General features: G+C 39.5%; 1 protein-coding gene across 2 annotated transcripts in view; it reads right to left on the reverse strand.

The window, feature by feature from the left end:
- WDR49 (WD repeat domain 49) overlaps positions 1–19,500 on the reverse strand; it is a 175,437-nt gene that overhangs the window by 120,186 nt on the left and 35,751 nt on the right. For both annotated transcript variants that reach the window (XM_032173951.1, XM_032173950.1), the window contains exon 6: positions 1,569–1,736. In XM_032173951.1, coding sequence (XP_032029842.1) covers positions 1,569–1,736 — 168 coding nt within the window. The remainder of the gene's footprint in view (positions 1–1,568; positions 1,737–19,500) is intronic.

A 19,500-nucleotide genomic window follows, 5' to 3' on the forward strand; every position in this document is an offset into this window, starting at 1 on the left:
ATAATCAAGTACAGTCATGCATTTCATAACATTTCAGCCAACAACATACAGCATATACAAATATGGTCCCATGAGACTATAATATGGTATTTTTACTGTACCTTTTATATGTTTAGATACATAAATACCATTGTGTTACAATTGCCTATAGTATTTAGTAAGTCTCATGCTATAGAAGTTTGTAGCCTAGGAGAAATAGGCTATAGCATATAGCTTAGGTGTGTAGTAGGCTACACCATCTCTTTGTGTAAGTGCACTCTATGATGTTCACACAATGGAAAATCACCTAATGATGCCTTTCTATCTCCATCATTAAGCAATGCACGACTGTACGTGCAAGCAAACAAGCAGCACAAATATAGTTTTGACCTGCTTTATTAATGGAATAAGATATATATCAGTTATATTTAGGGAGCTCTTCAAGAGCAGGAAATGTTGTATCTATTCAATACAACACAATACTTTGTCGCTTCCTAGTTTAGGGCCAGTCGTGGAGCTGAACTTAATCATCCTTAATTTTTCCAGCACTATAGCAGGTACAAAGTAATTATTATTATACAGAGATTGAAATGATTAACCAATCAATACATTAAATAGTTTCTATTTGAGTCCTTGCCAAAATAAGTCACCAACTCCTCTATCCTCTAATAAATCTACAGTACTCCTTGAAGATTTGATGTTGGCATATTCATGAATTCATATTCAAGGTATCTGTTACTGTGATTGTTAGGTATTATTTTGGGAATTTTATGGACACAGCTCCTTAGCTAATATCAATAATCTTCATATGAATGACAATTATTGAATGTGAGTTAATATGACCCATTCTGTAGACCATGGGTATGCTCTGTAACTACCCTATTAATTTTTCAATAATACATCTATACCTCATTTTTATAATGTTTGAACAAATATCATATATCGAATTATCAGCTTTCAGAATGTCTAAATTTTTAATTTAAATAGTTAATGCCTGAGAAACTTTATATATCCTCAGCTAAAATATACTTTTTATACATCAAAAGAACTCCCTTCTAGTAAACAAACCTAGGATAATCTGAACATTTTCAAAAATCATTAGAGATTGTATTCTGAAAGGTAATTGAAAAACAGTCTACATTTTGCAGTTCTCTTGTGTATGGATGTGTGTGTGTGTGTTTGTGTGTGTGTATGTGTGTGCATGCACTGGTAGTGGTAGCTGTAGTAGTAGCAATGAAAATATGCATTTGTTTGGGTGGAGCATTTGGTGGTGTTAGGAAGATGGCAGAATGGCAGATGCTGCACAAACTGTCTTCTTTCTCTATATCATTTTATACCCTTCACCAATTGTAATAAAAAAGACTCATTAAAGCATTGAGCACTTTCTCATATTGTTACCCCAATGTAGTTCATATGCACTGCACATCATAAGGCATCATTATCAGATATTCTCAGGCAATAACATGTGAGCTGCTCAAGATGGTCTCTCTAGCAATAAAGCAACAAGGTGGAGAAGGCTCCAAGCATACAAATATGCATCCCAGACTATTTATGAGGCCCTCATAGTTATCATGATTTATTTTACCTACCAATTAAATTGAGCCGAGAGTGATAATCAAAAGCATGAATGCCCTGGGCAATGTTGAAGGATGTCATATTAAGATGCTTTTTTGATTTCTCTCTCCAAGCCAGCACCACACTATTTGTATTGCTGGTTGTACTGGAAATGATAGCACCTAAAGGTGCATTGTAAGTAACTGATAAAAAATTAAAAAGAGAAAAACAATCGTTAGTTGATTCTTCGCAAGATATTAGTAAAATGGAGCTGTTTTAATATGGAAAGTTAAAAATTAAACTCAAACTATGATGATAAAAACTAACACTTAAAAAACACCTCACAAACCCCTTCTCCCACCTCCCACAAAAGAATTCCATTGAGAAGTTACAGGAAATTCTACATGCTGACTTTTCCCCCAATCTAGAGATACCTTGAATTTTTAAAAATTGGAACACATGACACGAAACAATGTTAATCACAATAATCATATGGGGTTCTGAAGCTGTAAGATGAGTAATTGGCCAAATTCCTATGTTCCTCCTCCTGGGTCTGGGGCAAACAAACAGGAGCTTATCAACCATCTGCTGCTCCCCAAAGGTCCAGCTCATGCCTAAACAATGGTTTATTTAAATTTTGACTGATCTAAAATGTTGGAGAGTGCGATGGCCAGGACTCAACTCCTTTGCCAAGATTCACAAACACAGCTACAGGCTCAGGTCAAAGTGGCTCTTCCTGCATTCCTGATGAGCCAGTGCCAGACATTGTGGAGCAAATTCACACTTTCCAAGCAAGGATAAAGATCCTACTACTTTTTGTCAGAACCTTGCCATTACTCTCAGATCCACAGGCTCCAGAAGGCCAATGAATAGCCATAGCTGCTCTTTGATCAACTTGAAACCACCATGCCCTCTGTGGTTAGGCAGAAGTTCTCTTTGTCATTGTGCTCAATTATTTGTGTCCCACAGTTGGAGGATTTCTGGTTTGACCTCAAGATCAAATTCCTGCCCCACACAAAGAGGGATGTTGTTGCTTTATAAAGCTTAACAGAAGTTTTTTTTAGTAGAATGGCTCAGAAATATTTGTGATCAATTTATTATGTAGAATCATAGGTAACATATTCTGGGGAGTCAATTCTCAATGGATTGCTAGCATTTCTGCACTTCCTGTGAAGCTAAGAACTCACTGCCCTTTGTTCAGGATTATCTTTTCAAAGAGTTTTGTTTGCACAGCAAACAGTCATAGAATGTAGAGATAGTGTCTCCCTTTGCCCAGAATAGTAAAGATAATGTCTTTCTCTGGAGCAAAAGTTAGGCATGCCTTCTGTCCAACATAAACGATTCAGATTCCCTAAGTTTGGGGTTCCTTTACTGTAATGGAATACAGTGCATGTGCACTGGGCCCATCTGCATTGCCTCTGTGGACTTGATGGCCAGGGGAACTGAAATAAATGTGATGATATTTATGCTGCTTGCTCTCCTGAGAATAATAGTCTTTTTTTCTCTCTGACATGGAAGTATTATGTCCTCTGTCATTGTAAGATGTTTAACATTTCTCTCTCCAAGTAAGCATCACAATATTTGTATTGCTCATTATGCTGGAAAGGGCAAGCTAACTTGTTAATAGCTAACTTGAAAATAACAAAAGTTTAAACCCTTCACAGTTCTTAACGGGCACTGCTATGGTCTGAATGTTTGTATTTCTGGCCTCCTCCCCACCCCACAACTGCCTAATTCATATGTTGAAACCTTCACCCACAAGGTGATGATACAAGGAGGCAGAGATTTTGAAAGGTAATTAGGTCAGGAGAGTAGAACCTTCAAGAATGGGACGAATGCCCTTACAAAGGAGGTCCAAGGAAGCTTGCTTGCACCTTCCACTATGTGAGGGCACAGGTGGAAGGCACCACTTAGGAAGCACAAAGTAGGTCCCCACCAGACAGCAAATCTGATGGTACCTTAATTTTTGACTCCCAGCCTCCAGAACTGTGAGAATAAATTTCTGCTTCATAAAAAGAGCATCCCTCATTCAGGAGTTAAAAACAGTATCTAGTTTTACTATTTTGGTATAATAACTTAATTTGCTGTGTGTGTGTGTGTGTGTGTGTGTGTGTGTGTGTTTATGTGTGTATACATATACATATGGAATATATATATGCACATATATTTGTAATATGTGTATATATACATATACACACACACATACACAGGTATTTATACATTTCCAAACAATTATTAAAGGCAAGAAAGTTCTGAGAAGCAGGAAAATAGCACAATGCACTCCTTTTCCTCTGATCTATTCAATTGGGCTGTTTCTAAAGGTAACTAGGATTTATTAATTCAAGGGCTCATATTGATATGTAAATAGCTTGATTTAGAAAATTTCATAACTATCTCCCTAGGAAATAAATGGCTTAACACAACCAATTTATAACTAAATTAATGACGTTGAGACTATTCAGTGTGTCATTTACAGATATTGTCTCTCAAAACATGGCATTCAATCCTCAAAGATTTATTGGGCATCTACTGTGTTCCGTGCTATGATAAAGATATAAGAAAAGAAATAGACACAGTCTGGACTTCAATTATATGGCCCCAAACTTGGGAGAAAAAACATGTAAATCAAACAATTAGAGACAATTTTAGCACATCATAAAGTGATAAATTGAATGTTACAAAATGTATAATAGAATTTCAAAGAACAAAGAAATCAGTGTGACTTTCAGGGTTTAAGAGACATTTGTTGAACATTGACAAAAAGCATTTCAACAGATGAGAGGCCATGACAAATCACCTTGTGGGAAACAAAAGGTAAATTGAGAGCTGAAAAAGAGCTAATCTACTTCTATATCTCATAGGTAAAGAAATAGGGATTCATCTACACAGTTTCAGTGATTTGCCAAAGTCAGCAAGTAATTGTCAAACTCAGATCTGAAGCTCTGAGATTAACTCTTAAGTTTGGTGTCATGATATGCAATATTATAAATCGAAGCTTAGGACACTAGTATTTGGCAGAGCCAGAGTACAAATTCAGAATACAGGGCCCGATCTCTTGACTACTGGAACGTGGCTTCTCAAGTTTTAACATTCACACAAATCACCATGTGAAAATGCAGATTCTCATTCAACGTGAACCTGAGATTCTGCATTTCTCACATTCTCATACAGGTGTTGCTCCTGATGCTCTCTGAGAACCACACGAAGTAGCAAAGCACTAGAATGCAAGTATTGCCATTATCTTATACTCTAGAGAATATGTTAATACATAGTTCTTAAAATTTGGGAGGTCAAACACCCCTTTGGGAATCTGATGAAAACTACAGACCGTCTCCATCAGAAAGATATGCATGCACACAAAACTGTGTATAAAATATCATGATTTTGAGAATCTTCTCACTATACTCATAAAGCCCAACCATAATAGATCTGAGGAACTTAAGTGATAAACCTCCAGCTACAGGTAATTTTGGAGTGAGAAATTATTCTTCACCTGCTTCCTCAAGTGGTTCTTAAAATTTCTATTACTAATGATGTGCATCCTTTGTGTTAGTCAATACTCATTTTAGGCTTCTTTTTTAAGCTTATACTTCTTTAATGTAAATGAGTGTAACTGTCCCTTGATACTGGCATACTGCTAATAGCAGAACATAATTTCTAAGAGGAAAATAAGGAGAGAACAGGATACAAAGGAGATATTCAGAAAGGGGACCAGAGTAGAGCTGGCTCACAGAATAATTCACTGGGAAGTGTGTCATGAAACACAAAAGTGCTGCCAAAGGCTAAAATGGTCTGTTTCTCCACTCTGCCTAGAATTTACCTGGATTGTGTTATAAGGGCAGAGAGGACAGTGACCCCTTTCCTCCTCATCATAAGGGTCATGGCCAATACCCCATAACCAAAGGCAGGTTAACAAGAGAAAAGCACAAAAAATTCATTTGATCATAGATTTACATGACACAGGAACCTTCAGAATGAAGACCCAAAGATATACAAGACACTGTCCATTTTTATACTTAGGTTCTACGACGCAGGGAAGGCCATATAAAAATATGATTGGAAAAAAGGAATATGAGCTAATGAAAATAGACTGAGTGGAAAACCCAGCAAGTCTTGTCTGCTCAGATTCTTCTTGGCTTCTCTGTATAGCATTCCTTTCTCCTAGGTATGGGGTAGGACCACTCTAGAATGAGGGATGTCATTCCATTCCTTTATGGTCAGGTGTTACACTAAAAGTAGGGGAATGTTAGAATAATATTTTTAGACTTTACGTCTACCTTTGGGGAAAAGGAGTTCCAGCTTCTATGACCTGGCTCAGGAAAGAATAAGCAGGAGAGACAGTTGGGCAGGAGAAGGTCAGAGACAGACTTTGCTCCTGAGGCTGCTTCCAAGGTTTTCATTTTGGGGTATCACTTTCTGAGCCCCAACAGTACATTTCTTGCTTATCCCCCATATGGAATTTCTCTTTGACCTAAGACTACTTTAAATAATTATTAGGATTGTTTATTGAATCCCTCCTATGTACAAGCACCACCCTGGGTGCTCTCACCCTATAATAATCTTTAGTGGGTAAATTATTCCAAGTTTCCTAATGAGAAGATAGCAATCTGAAAGCCAACTTGCTCAAGGGCATGAAGCTAATTGGAGGTGGAGATGAGATTGAACCCAGTCCTGTTTAGCTGTCAACTCTCCTTTCCTGTGCTATTGCCTCCGTCTTTTCTACTAAGCCTCACTGCAATGTGTATCACAGGTCCAGATCTGGGGTTCTTCCTATTACCAACTACCTTTCTGTCCCCACACTCTCAATCCCAAACCAAGCCCCTAATTTATCTTGAGTCTTCCCTTTCCTGATCACTTCACTTTTCTATTGCCTCTGATCCCCACGGGTACAGTATTTCTATGTCCTCCTTGCTTTCTCTCATCTTTTTCTCTCTTTTCTTCTTAATAAAAGGAAGGAAGAAAGGATCAAAGGGAGGGAGGGAGGGAGGGAGGAAAAAAAGAAAGAAGGGAGGACGGGAGGAAGTGAAAGAAAGGCAAGGATCTGGGAAGTAATTCGTTCCTATAAAGGAGAATCCTTTAAGTTTTATTAGAGAGCAATTAATTTCAGGAACATAAAGTCCCATGATTACCTGCTGCAATAGTACTACTACTGTACTAGAGGTTCCAATAGTATAAAATCTGATGGCAATGATTCTCATTCAGGAAGCAGCCTCACTGAAAATATTCTCTTTGTTTACAAAAAAGGGTTATTATAACCTGACACTCAGTAAAGCAGTATTATAAGATGTAAACTATACAACATAATACTATAATTATATCTTCAAGTGCATGGAAATCCCCTAATATAATTACAATACAATCAAAATAAAATATTCCTACCCAGAAAATTACTTCGTCATGTGTTTCCCCATTATATCCAACTATCATCTTTAGTTTTCAGGTTATAAAGAAAGACATAGAAAGAAGTGTATGCTGCTCTGGCATCCGAAGTATTGCTTTAAGATTTAAATCTGCAGGTTACAAAACGACATTTATGGGCCTGCAGTGCTACATATTGGAGGCTCAACAATTCACACTTAATGTCTAAACCAAGATATAACTTGTTTCTGATTAAACTGTAGAATGCCAGAGTTCCTGAGAATGCCTGGGTAAAAGGTGAGAGAAAAGCCATTTCCTTAAAATCAAATTATCTGATAAATAAAAATGTTTTTCTCATTTCTTGAATTGAGGTAAGGAAATGATAGGTTATGATGGAAAAGTTTTAAAAATATCAAGCTAAGGAATAGGATGAGCTGGTAAAATAAATGATTTCTTGTTAGTATTCTCAGTAAGTTTTGGAATTGGTAGAGGAAAATATTTTTAAACTACTCTTATATAACATTATAGAGAAAAAAACAACTGGATTATATTTATCCATTAAGATGCTAACTTTCAACTCTTTCATTCTCTTGCCACACAGTCATAAAAAAAGACATTAAGGGACCCTGCCATCGATCTTTGTCCTCATGTGTGCTGTCAAAATGACCCTGTGTAACAGCAATTAGTTAATGTGGGAAAGTGATTTGAAAGTGAAAAGCGATACCTAAAAACTAAGTAAGTAATGCTATTAAGTGCACTTAGAGTAAGATAAAATAAGGCACTCTGTAACATTTGCCAACTGATAGACATTGTGGCAGGGTAGGAAAGAAGTCTCCACCAATTCTCTCCTCTACCCCTGCAAGGACACCAAGTTAACAATCTACACATAAAAAAAACACTTTTATAAAAAACAAAAATTAGGTGAGCCCTCGTTGTACCTGGTTTTCACTTCATATCGCTGAAAGAAGCACTGAAGAGATAGAAAAAAAAAAGCAGTCCTGAATCACCAACGCCCACCCTTCCCCACCCCTAGCAGCAGCTGCGTGGTGCTGAGAGCTTCTCTGGGAACTGGGGGAGACAGAGGACAGCAATTGTGTAGTATTGAACTCTGTGCTGTCCTGGTAGAGCAGAAAGGAAACCTGGACCAGACTCAACTGATGCCTGCCCACAGAGGGAACCTTAGCAGAGGGGAATCACCCAGCCCAGGGGTCTGAACTTGAGCTCCAGTAAACCTCACCACTGAGAGCTACAGCACTGTTTGTCTCCAAATAAACTTGAAATGCCATAAAGCTCTAGGCCATAAAGACTGCAACTCATAGGTGAGTCCTTGTGTGGAACTAGGCCCAGAGACAATGGACTGAGGGGGCACATGACATACTGAGACACCAGCTGGGGCAGCCATGGGAGGGCTGGCATCACCCTCCTCTGACCCCAGACTGCACAGCTCACGGCTCCAAAAGAGGTGCCTTTCTTTCACTTGAGGAGAGGAGAGGGAAGAGTGGGGAGGACTTTGCCTTGCCTCTAGGATACCACCTCAGCCACAGCAGGAGACAGCATTGGTCAGAGTTGTGAGGCCCCTGTCCCAGGCCCTCCATCCTGGATGACACTTCTACACAACCTGGGCCGGAAGGGAACCCACTACCTTGAAGGAAAGGAGCCATTCCTGGCAGCATTCATCACCTGCTAACTGAAGAGCCCTTGTGCCCTGATGCAATACCCAGGTATTACATCGAGGGCCTTGGATGAGCCTCTGAGACTTGCTGGCTTCAGGTGAGACTCGGCACATTACTAGCTGTGGAGGCTATGGGGAAAAACTCTTCCTGCTTGAGAAAAGCAGAGGGAAAAGTAAAGGGGACTTTGTCTTGCACCTTAGGTACCAGCATGGCCACAGGGGTGTAGAGTACCCAAGCAGGCTCTTAGGGTCCCCAATTCCAAGACTTGACTCTTGGATGGAATTTCTGACCTGCCCTTGTCCAGAGAGGAGTCCACTGCCCTAAAGGGTAAGTCCCAGGTCAGGCAGCACTGACGACAAGCTGACTTAAGAAACAGTGGGCCATTACGGAACATCAACAGTAGTCTGGAAGTACTCTTTTTGGCCTGGGGTAGCAGTGGCTACAGGGTGAGGCTTCTCTGCCTTTGGAAAAAGGAGTAAAGAGTGGGAAGAACTGCATCTTGTTGTTTGAGTGCCAGCTCAGCTGTAATAAGGGAACACCAGGTAGACTTCTAAAGTTTTTGACTCTAGTCCCTGACTTGTAGATGGCATTTTGGGACCCACCCAGGGGCTGAGGGACCTTGCTGCCCTAAAGGCAAAGACACAGGCCTGGCTAGATTTGCCATTGGCTGATTGCAGAGCCCCAGGGCCTTGAGTGAACATAGGCAGTAGCCAGGTAGTGGTTAAAGCAGGTCTTGAGTGAGACCCAGCGCTGTGCTGGCTTCAGGTCTCACCCAGCACAGTCATAGTAGTGGTGGCCACTGAGGGGCTTGTGTCACTCCACCCCCAGCTTTAGGTGGCTCAGAACAGACAGAAAGACTTTGAATGTTTCAGACAGTAAGGGAGAGAACAAGAGTCTCTGGCTAGTAATCCAGAGAATTTTCCCAGATCTGGTCTGAGATCTGAAATGCTAAGAATATTTTAATCAGAAAGAAAAGGACATTAATGGGCAATGAATAGTCATCTGAAGGTACAAAACTCACTGGTAATAGTAAGTGCACAGAAAACCACAGAATATCATAGCACTGTAACTGTGCTGTGTAAACTACTCTTATCTGAAATAGAAAGACTAAATGATGAACCAATCAATACTAATAACTACGACTTTTCAAGACGTAGTACAATAAGACATAAATAGAAACAACAAAAAGATAAAAAGCAGAGGGACGAAGTTAAAATGTAGAGTTTTTATTAGTTTGCTTTGTGTTTGTTTATGCAAATAGTGTTGTTCTCAGCTTAAAATAATGAGTTATAAGATAGTATTTGCAAGTCTCATGGTAACCTCAAACCAAAAAACGTATGAATATACAAAAAATAAAAAGCAAGAAACTAAATCATATCACCAGAGACAATCACTATCATTAGAGGAACATAAGGAGGAAAGACAGAAGGAAGAGAAAACCAGATAACAGATCACAAAATGGCAGGAATAAGTCTTTACTCACCATTAATAATATTGAATTTAAATGGATTAAACTCTTTAATCAAAGACATAGACTGGCTGAATGGGCAAAAAAACAAGACGCATTGATCTGTTATCTTCAAGAAACACACTTCACCTATAAAGGCACACAAAGACTGAAACACAGAAGATAAAAGGGATGAAAGAGATATTCCATGCCAATGAAAACCAAAGAAGAGTAGGAGTCACTATACTTTTATCACACAAAATAGATTTCAAGACAAAAACTATAAAAAGATACAAAGAACATCACCATGTAATGATAAATGGGTCAATTCAGCAAGAGGATATAAAAAACTTTAAATATAAATGCACCTACCATGGGAGCAATTTGGTACATAAGGTAAATATTATTAGAGCTGAAGAGAGAGATAGGCCTCGATACAATAATATCTGGAGACCTCAACACCTCACTTTCAGCACTGGACAGAACTTCTGGAAAGAAAATCAACAAACATTGGACTTAATCTACACTATGGACCAAATGGATCCAATAGATATTTACACAATATTCCATCCAAGAGCTGCAGAATACACATTCTTTTCCTCAGCACATGAATCATTCTCAAGGATATACCATATGTTAGGTATCAAAATATATCTTAAGACATTCAAAATATTGAAATAATATCAAGTGTTTTCTCTGACCACAATGAATAAAACTAGAAACTAATAACAAGAGTAATTCTGGAAACTATACAAATACATAGAAATTAAACAATAGTCTCTTGAATTACCAGTGAGTCAGTGAAGAAATTAAGAAGGAAATTGAAAAATTACTGGAAACAAATGATAATAGAAAAACTACACACGTATGGGATACAGTAAAAGCAGTACTAAGAGGGAAGTTTATAGCTAAAAGTGCCTTCATCAAAAAAAAAAAAAAAGGAAATACTTCAAATGAACAATCCAATGATGCATCTTAAAGAACTAGAAAAGCAAGAATAAAACAAACCCAAAATTAGTAGAAGAAATAATAAAGATCAGAGCTGAAATAAATAAAATTTAAAAAAATACAGAAGATTAATGAAACGAAAAGTTTATTTTTGGAAAAGTTAAAAGGACAAAGCTTTAGCCAGACTAAGAAAAAAAGAGAGCATATCCAAATAAATAAAATCAGAAATGAAAAAGGAGACATTACTACTGATACTGCAGAAATTCAGAGGATCCTTAATGGCTAATATGAGCAACTATATGCCAATAAGTTGGCAAATCAAGAAGAAATGAAAAAATTCCTAGATGCATACAACCCACCAAGACTGAATTGGGAAGAAATCTTGTTGTGTTAAGCAAAATCAGCCAGGCACAAAAAGACGAACATTGCATGTTCTCACTTATTTGTAGGATCCAAATATCAAAACAATTGAACTCATGAACATAGAGTGGAAGGATAGTTATCAAAGGCTGGGAACAGTAGTGGGGGCCTAGTAGGGAGGTGAGGATTGTTACAAAAAAATTTACTTAAAAAGAGTAAGACTATTGTTTAATAGCACAACAGGGTGACTATAGTCAATAATGATGTAATTCTATATTTTAAAATAACTTATAGAGTGTAATTGGATTGTTTGTAAATCAAAGTGTAAATGCTTGAGGTGATGGATACTCCAGTCCCCAGGTTGTACTTATTTCACATTTTATGCTGATATCAAAACATCTCATGTACCACATAAATATATACACCTACTCTGTATCCACACAAAAAAATTTAAATTAAAAAATAAAGTATAACTGTATCTATTCTATCTTTAAAATAAGAATTCAGCACTGCTAAGCATATTTAAAAATAATAATGCAATTAATTCAATTACTTTTCAAAATGCCAAGTAGGCACATGTCCATGATACAAATGAATCTTATTCTTCTATCATGCTACAGAACAAGCTGTAGGAAATAGAGCCCTTTCCTCAAACCAAGGCCACTGCTCACAGCGGATTTCAACTGCTTTAAACATAGTGACAGAACTGGCAGGAAAGGCAGCGTGGTCTAGCTAACTCGATAGTGTCTGGAAGACTGATTTAGACGCAGGGAAGTAGAGCCACACACAAGCAAGATATTAAATCTGGCTTATCTGCCAACTTAGTCCCTATCAATTATAAAGATTCCCTGAGGAGTCTGTATTCTAAATTTTCTGGCACTTATTCCACTAATTAGTGCAGCAATTAGCAGCCGGGTGTGGTGGCTCACACCTGTAATCCCAGCAGTTTGGGAGGCTGAGGCAGGCGGATCACCTGAGTTCAGGAGTTTGAGACCAGCCTGGCTAACATGGCGAAACCCCGTCTGTACTAGAAATACAAAAATTAGCTGGGCATGGTGGCGCATGCCTGTAATCCCAGGTACTCGGGAGGCTGAGGCAGGAGAATCCCTTGAACCCAGGAAACGGAAGTTGCGGTGAGCCGAGATCATGCCACTGCAGCCTGGGTGACAGAGATCATGCCACTGCAGCCTGGGTGACAGAGCAAGACTCTGTCTCCAAAAAAAAAAAAAAAAAAAAGCAATTAGTGATTTTGTTAATGATTCAAACTGTTTTGTATCTTCTTCTAGCCCTGGTCAAAGGGCAGAAAACATTTTCAACGCAATAAAATATGAATGATTTTTGTTGCTGGCAATTTCATGCTCATTCTTTCTTTCTTGTTCCCCTCTCCCCCGCCCCGCGATGGAGTCTCACTTTCTCGCCCGGGCTAGAGTGCTGTGGGCAATGGCACAATCTCGGCTCACTGCAACCCCCACCTCCCAGGTTCAAGCAATTCTGATGCCTCAGACTCCCAAGTAGCTGGGATTATAAGCGCCCACCACCACACTAGGCTAATTTTATTTTTAGTAGAGACATGGTTTCACCATGTTGGCCAGGCTGGTCTCGAACTCCTGACCTCAGGTGATCCGCCCACCTCGGCTTCCCAAAATGCTCTGATTATAGGCATGAGCCACCTGGCCTCATTCTTTCAATATCTGCATTCCCAGACTACAGTTTCCAAGGTTTCCAGTGATACTGTCTATATGAGGAGGAAATTATTAAAAAGGAAAATTCTCTGAAACTCGAGACATTTATATCTTAGCACTATTACACAAAACCTCTATAATTACTTTACAAGCATTTCAGAATGTAATTATTTTTCCATTAAAATATGACACAGAACCACTCAGAGAAGACGAAAACATTTACTCCTTCAAAGTTTTAAATAAGAAATCTGAACCTTATCTTAAAGCAGTATGTTAATACTCTTCTGTCTGAAACTGAGTTTTTCCTTTGACATTTCATTTTGACAGATATTTTATCCTTAGCTTCAATAAAAATTATTAACATATTTGCTCATGCGTTTCTTTCTTTCCTCAATTGTATATTCCCTCCTCACCCTGAGACACAAATCACCAAAAATATTTCATGAAGAGTTCTAAGAATATCGAATCATGTTACTGGGGTAAAGAGAATACCAAATTAAACAGTCATTGGTTGCTTGCTCTTGAAAGAGCAAGTCTTGCAGACAAAGGAGCAGAATCCAAAACAACTACAAATCCCATATATTACATTTGAATCCATCCTGCCTTTCCTCTTTCTGCCTTCCTCTTCATTTCAGTCTTCCTGTCTTTTCTTGTATTGAAATAACTGAGCTTCAAACAACAACAGAAAGTCATATTTAAGCTTCTAATGTCTATTGCTAAATCTAAGAAAAGGCATTCTTTCATCGGTTATGACTGAAGTATATTCACCTTTCAGAGGTATTTGAGGAGTGTAGCGGTGATCACGGCTCACTGCAGCCTCACTCTCCTGGGCTCAGGTGATCCTCCTGAGAGGTGACAGCATGCTGGCAGTCCTCATAGCCCTCGCTTGCTCTCAGAGCCTCCTCTGCCTGGCCTCCCACTTTGGCGGCACTTGAGGAGCCCTTCAGCCCACCGCTGCACTGTGGGAACCCCTTTCTGGGCTGGCCAAGGCGGGAGCCGGCTCCCTCAGCTTGCAGGGAGGTGTGGAGGGAGAGGCGCGAGCGGGAACCGGGCTGCACGCAGTGCTTGCCGGCCGGCTGGAGTTCCAGGTGGGCGTGGGCTTGGCAGGCCCCCCCCACTCGGAGCAGCCGGCCGGCCCTGCCGGCCCTGGGCAGTGAGGGGCTTAGCACACAGGTCAGCTGCTGCGGAGGGTGTACTGGGTCCCCCAGCAGTGCCAGCCCACCGGCGCTGCACTCGATTTCTCACTGGACCTTAGCTGCCTTCCCGCGGGGCAGGGCTAGGGACCTGCAGCCCGCCATGCCTGAGCCTCCCACCCCCTCCATGGGCTCCTGTGCGGCCCGAGCCTCCCGGACGAGCGCCACCCCCTGCTCCACAGCGCCCAGTCCCATCAACCACCCAAGGGCTGAGGAGTGCGAGCGCGCGGCGCGCGGGACTGGCGGGCAGCTCCACCTGCAGCCCCCGTGCGGGTTCCACTGAGTGAAGCCAGCTGGGCTCCTGAGTCTGATGGAGATGTGGAGAACCTTTATGTCTAGCTCAGGGATTGTAAACGCACCAAATCAGCATCCTGTGTCTAGCTCGAGGTTTGTGGGTGCGACACTCTGTATCTAGCTGCTCTGGTGGGGCCTTGGAGAACCTTTGTGTCGATACTCTGTATCTAACTGAGCTGATGGGGACCTGGAGGACTTTTATGTCTAGCTCAGGGATGGTAAATGCATCAATCAGCGCCCTGTCAAAACAGACCACTGGGCTCTACCAATCAGCAGGATGTGAGTGGGGCCAGATGAGAGAATAAAAGCAGGCTGCCCGAGCCAGCAGTGGCAACCCGCTCGGGTCCCCTTCCACACTGTGGAAGCTTTGTTCTTTCGCTCTTTGTGATGAATCTTGCTACTGCTCACTCTTTGGGTGCACACTGCTTTTATGAGCTCTAACACTCACTGCGAAGGTCTGCAGCTTCACTCCTGAAGCCAGCGAGACCATGAGCCCACCGGGAGGAACGAACAACTCCAGACGTGCCGCCTTAAGAGCTGTAACACTCACTGGGAAGGTCTGCAGCTTCACTCCTGAGCCAGCGAGACCACGAACCCACCAGAAGGAAGAAACTCCGAACACATCCGAACATCAGAAGGAACAAACTCCGGACACGCCGCCTTTAGAACTGTAACACTCCCCACGAGGGTCCGCGGCTTCATTCTTGAAGTCAGTGAGACCAAGAACCTACCAGTTCCGGACACACTCCCACCCTTAGCCTCCTGGGTAGCTAGGGCTACAGGCCCATGCCACCGCACCCAGCTAATTTTTGTGTTTTTTATAGAGACAGGGTTTCACCATGTTGCTCAGGCTGGTCTCAAACTCCTAGGCTCAAACAATCTACCTACCTTGGCCTCCTAAAATGCTAGGATTACAGGCGTGGACCACCACTCCTGGCTCTCCATTTTTTTAAATAAAAAGAAATTCTACAAATATTAACCATAGTTTCTTTTGGTATTTCTCTTTTCTTTTGAAATATTTTTCAATAAAATTCACCCAATAATTTATCTAAGACCTTCAAAGTCAAATTACAAGATGGCTGTTTTTGCTCACAATCAAAACATAAAATCCCATAGAGGAAACTAATAGGAATTATTAATTAGAGACTCAAGAGAAATTCTTTAAAAAAGAAAAAAGGAAGAAGAAAATTAATGTAATGCTTTCACAGGACTTCAGATAGTTCATTTTGGCATACACTAATATTAAAATACAGATCAGTTTCTCAGCACCAATAGATAAGCTGCCAGTTCTTCTCTGCCCTTAACCAATCTCAACAAGACACTCACTTCAGCATCCTTTGATAAATAAATTATCCATTGTTCCCTACAATAATTATCACAGAGCTCCTAGTACACAATACCATGTGCAGAAGGATACTTTGTTGAGTGTTACTGACTGGCTGCTTAGTTTTGAGTGCTTCAAAGTGAACATGATAATAAACCTTGAAGTGATTATTTAAAAATCTTCTTAGTTGGATGTTAGAAGTTAAGTTTCTTGGGATGGATCTAGATAACAGAATTCAACTGAAATATGCCAGTGCTTAGTATGGTGCCTATTACATAGTAATTACCTAGCAAATGTTTTTTGGGTGAATATCACATAGAAGCTCCTATCCTTGCAGCTGGTAAAGGGTTGTTAAGGTGACTGAAAGATCTCAACAAAAGAAAGAGGCTAAACGATCAACAAATATTTATTATATATTCACTATTTAAAAAGCGTTGTGCTGGATTTCTGCTTCCAGCCATGATGGCATAACAAGGACTGATTTTCATCTCCCGCCATAAACAACTAGAAAACTGGACAAATATTAGCAACAATATTTTCAGATTTTGACAATAGGCAAAGTAGAACTGTGAACCCTGAGAGAAGAGAAACAAATGAAGTGGGCCCTACAATCACTCTGACTTTCTTGGAAGAAATTTCCAAACTATTAGCACACAGCAGGAAACCACACAGAGCCTAGCAATCTCCAGAGTTGGAGAAACGAAGATTAGAGTTAGAGGGCCATGAGGCAGCTAGAAAATGTGGGACAGAATTCTGGAAAGGCAAATAACTGGATTCCTATTAAAAAAAAAGAGAGAGAGAGAGAAAGAAAGAAAACTTTGAAAAAATAACAATAGAAAAATGTCCAAGTTTAATGAAAACTACAGATCCAGAAATCCAAGAATTTTAATGAATTTTAACCAGTATAAACACATACACACATATACACACACCCCAAGAAAAACTAAGCTACATCATAATCAAATGGCTTAAAATCAGCGATAAAAAGAAAATCTTATACAACACTGTATTATGTGTTATAGTGGATACTAAGGTGAATGAAGAATATAGTGCTTGCCCCAAGAAGGACATTTTAATTTCCATTTATATGTAAATGTAATTTTCATGTGAGGCATTCAAATTTCCTTCTAGGCTTGGAAAGGTAAGAGGCAGGACCCAAATTCTAACGTGGGTACAGAAATTGGTAGGTTTGGTTCACAGGGTGGGCAGCATTGCAAAGCAATATTTTAAAGAAGAATCCAGGAGAAATGCCAAAATTGAGAACCTTGCAAATAATGCAATGAAGACTCCATCTGAATTAGACAGAGGAAGAGGCAAAATAAAGAGTTTGATGTAAGGTGAAGTGGCAAAAAATAAAGGATGTTTCAGGAAAAATGTTGGCAAGAAAGACTCTTCTGTGGTAGGCTGGACACAGTGGCTCACACCTATAATCCCAGCGCTGTGAGAGGCCCAGATGAATGGATTACTTGAGGTCAGGAGTTTGAGACCAGCCTGGTCAACATGGTGAAACCCTGTCTCTACTAAAAATATAAAAATTAGCCAGGCGTGGTGGCACATGCCAGTAATCCCAGCTATTTGGGAGGCTGAGGCACAAGAATCACTGAACCCAGGAGGCAGAGGTTGCAGTGAGCCAAGATTGCACCACTGCACTCCAGCCTGGGCGACAGAGTGAGTGAAAGTCCATCTCAAACAAACAAAGAAACAAACCTTTAAAAACATTTTTTTTTAAAGAAAGACTTGTCTTTGGTTGCAGAATCTGGGGTATCTCAGAATGAAGAATCCTCCTCTGGAGAAGAAGATGAGCTGGGAAGAGTCTATGCATTGGGCCAGGTGGGGATCTGTAATCTTCAAATAAAAAATTCCCCAGCTGGAAATGGAAAGTTCTATAAGATGTCCTAAGATGGCTTATCATTCCACATTTTTAGACCTCAAATCCTGAAGATGGTTGCTTCAGAGAGCTGCCTGTTTCTGTCCTTTCTTTATCATTTCCATTTTCTAATAATCAAAAACCTCTAACTAGCCAGTCTGATTGCAGTTTCTTTCTCCTCCAACCCATGCTGAACAAACTACCAAATAAACTTTTCCTAAATACTGTCTGCATTGGGTCTGTCCAAGTTTCCTCAAAAGCCTTCAATGTTTCACGGCCAATATCTTCCAACGTTATGTCCCCATTTGACCTATTTGTTTCTACTTCCCTAATATTCAGTGTCTGATCTATTCATGTCTACCTCTCCTTCTGTCATCATTGTGCCTGCTTGTCTAATTTTGCTCTTGTTGCCCATGCTCTCTTTTTCTCTCCCTCATCCATCCTTCAAGTACCACCACTGATCCTTAAAGCTTTTTCTTATGGCTTTTCAGGCTTAAAAACTACTCTAGGAGTCAAAATCTTGTTTATAAGGCTTAGTAGTTAATTTTCAGTACCACTGAACAATGTTCTAATAAGGTGACTTGTGTTAGTTTCTATTTCTTTCATATATTAAGTTTTCTGAGGGTTGAGTCTATAATTAATCTTTCTTCTATAGTCCCAAATGCCTAAGACCGTTTTAAGACACATAAAAGATCAATAAATAATTGTTGATTGATTGACACTCAAGTCCATAATTCAAATAAACTGTTTCAAGTAAATGTGTGTGTGTGTATTCCTGTTGTTGTTTCAAAAAGTATCTACTTGATTATAATGAATTTTTTTATTCAAAGAACTGAGAAATATATAATACGAATAAGATAGCAAAGATTTTTAACTATATATGTACATATATATATCTAATTTGTATTACATATATAGTTCCTTATATATATGTAAAACTTCTCTGTAGCCAATTCCTACTTTGCAGTGATTTGAGGCCAGACTGTGAAACTGTGAAATTGGATTCCTTAGGTCATAAACGTGAACCTCCACTGCTAATACTAAACTAAATTCCCATGTTCTTTTGTCAGTAGAGGTGGGAATCAAAGATCAGAATGACATGATAGACACATGGTAAGTAGCAAATCAACATTGACCTAGAGAACAATCCTTGTCCAGTAACTTAAGAGACAAATGCTATCTGATAGGTTACTTCATTGGTATGGTTGATTTTTTGGGACCCTTAAATAAAATTGAGGCAGAGTCTGCAGTGACAGCTTCCCCATTCTCTTCCTGAACACGAAGAGTATATAGATATAATACATCATCGGAAAAGACAATCACAATTTAAAAGCCTTACTTGTTATTTCTCCAACCCTTTCTAAGACAGCTTTCTATAGGCTTCTCTGTATTTACTCATATTATTTTAAGGTTATGGACTCAAATAATACATTAAATTTCAGATAACTTACTGGGAGTAAATTTCAAGAGCTATCACTTTATTATTATAATCTAGTCTTTGGCATATATATCTAAAGAACAAATGAATATGAATACAAATAAAAGAATACAATGTTTTTCAGAAGAAGTTGAAATAGCTCCATTCTGTATATTTTTAATACTCTGATTCTTATTTTCATGTTATGAAAACTTAACACATAATTTTGTGCCTGTCACACTTAGCAGATGACCAAAAACTGTCATCTTCTGTTTTTCCTGCAATTAATATCATGCAGAATTTAAAAATGTATAGAAGGTACTAAAGGCATGGTATGATTTATATCAAAGAAAAAAATGCAGAGCATATAGTTCCTCACATGGGAAATTATTACTGTGGGTTTA

The sequence above is a fragment of the Hylobates moloch genome, unplaced genomic scaffold (genome assembly GCF_009828535.3).
Source record: "Hylobates moloch isolate HMO894 unplaced genomic scaffold, HMol_V3 SCAFFOLD_13, whole genome shotgun sequence".
Classification (NCBI taxonomy): domain Eukaryota; kingdom Metazoa; phylum Chordata; class Mammalia; order Primates; family Hylobatidae; genus Hylobates; species Hylobates moloch.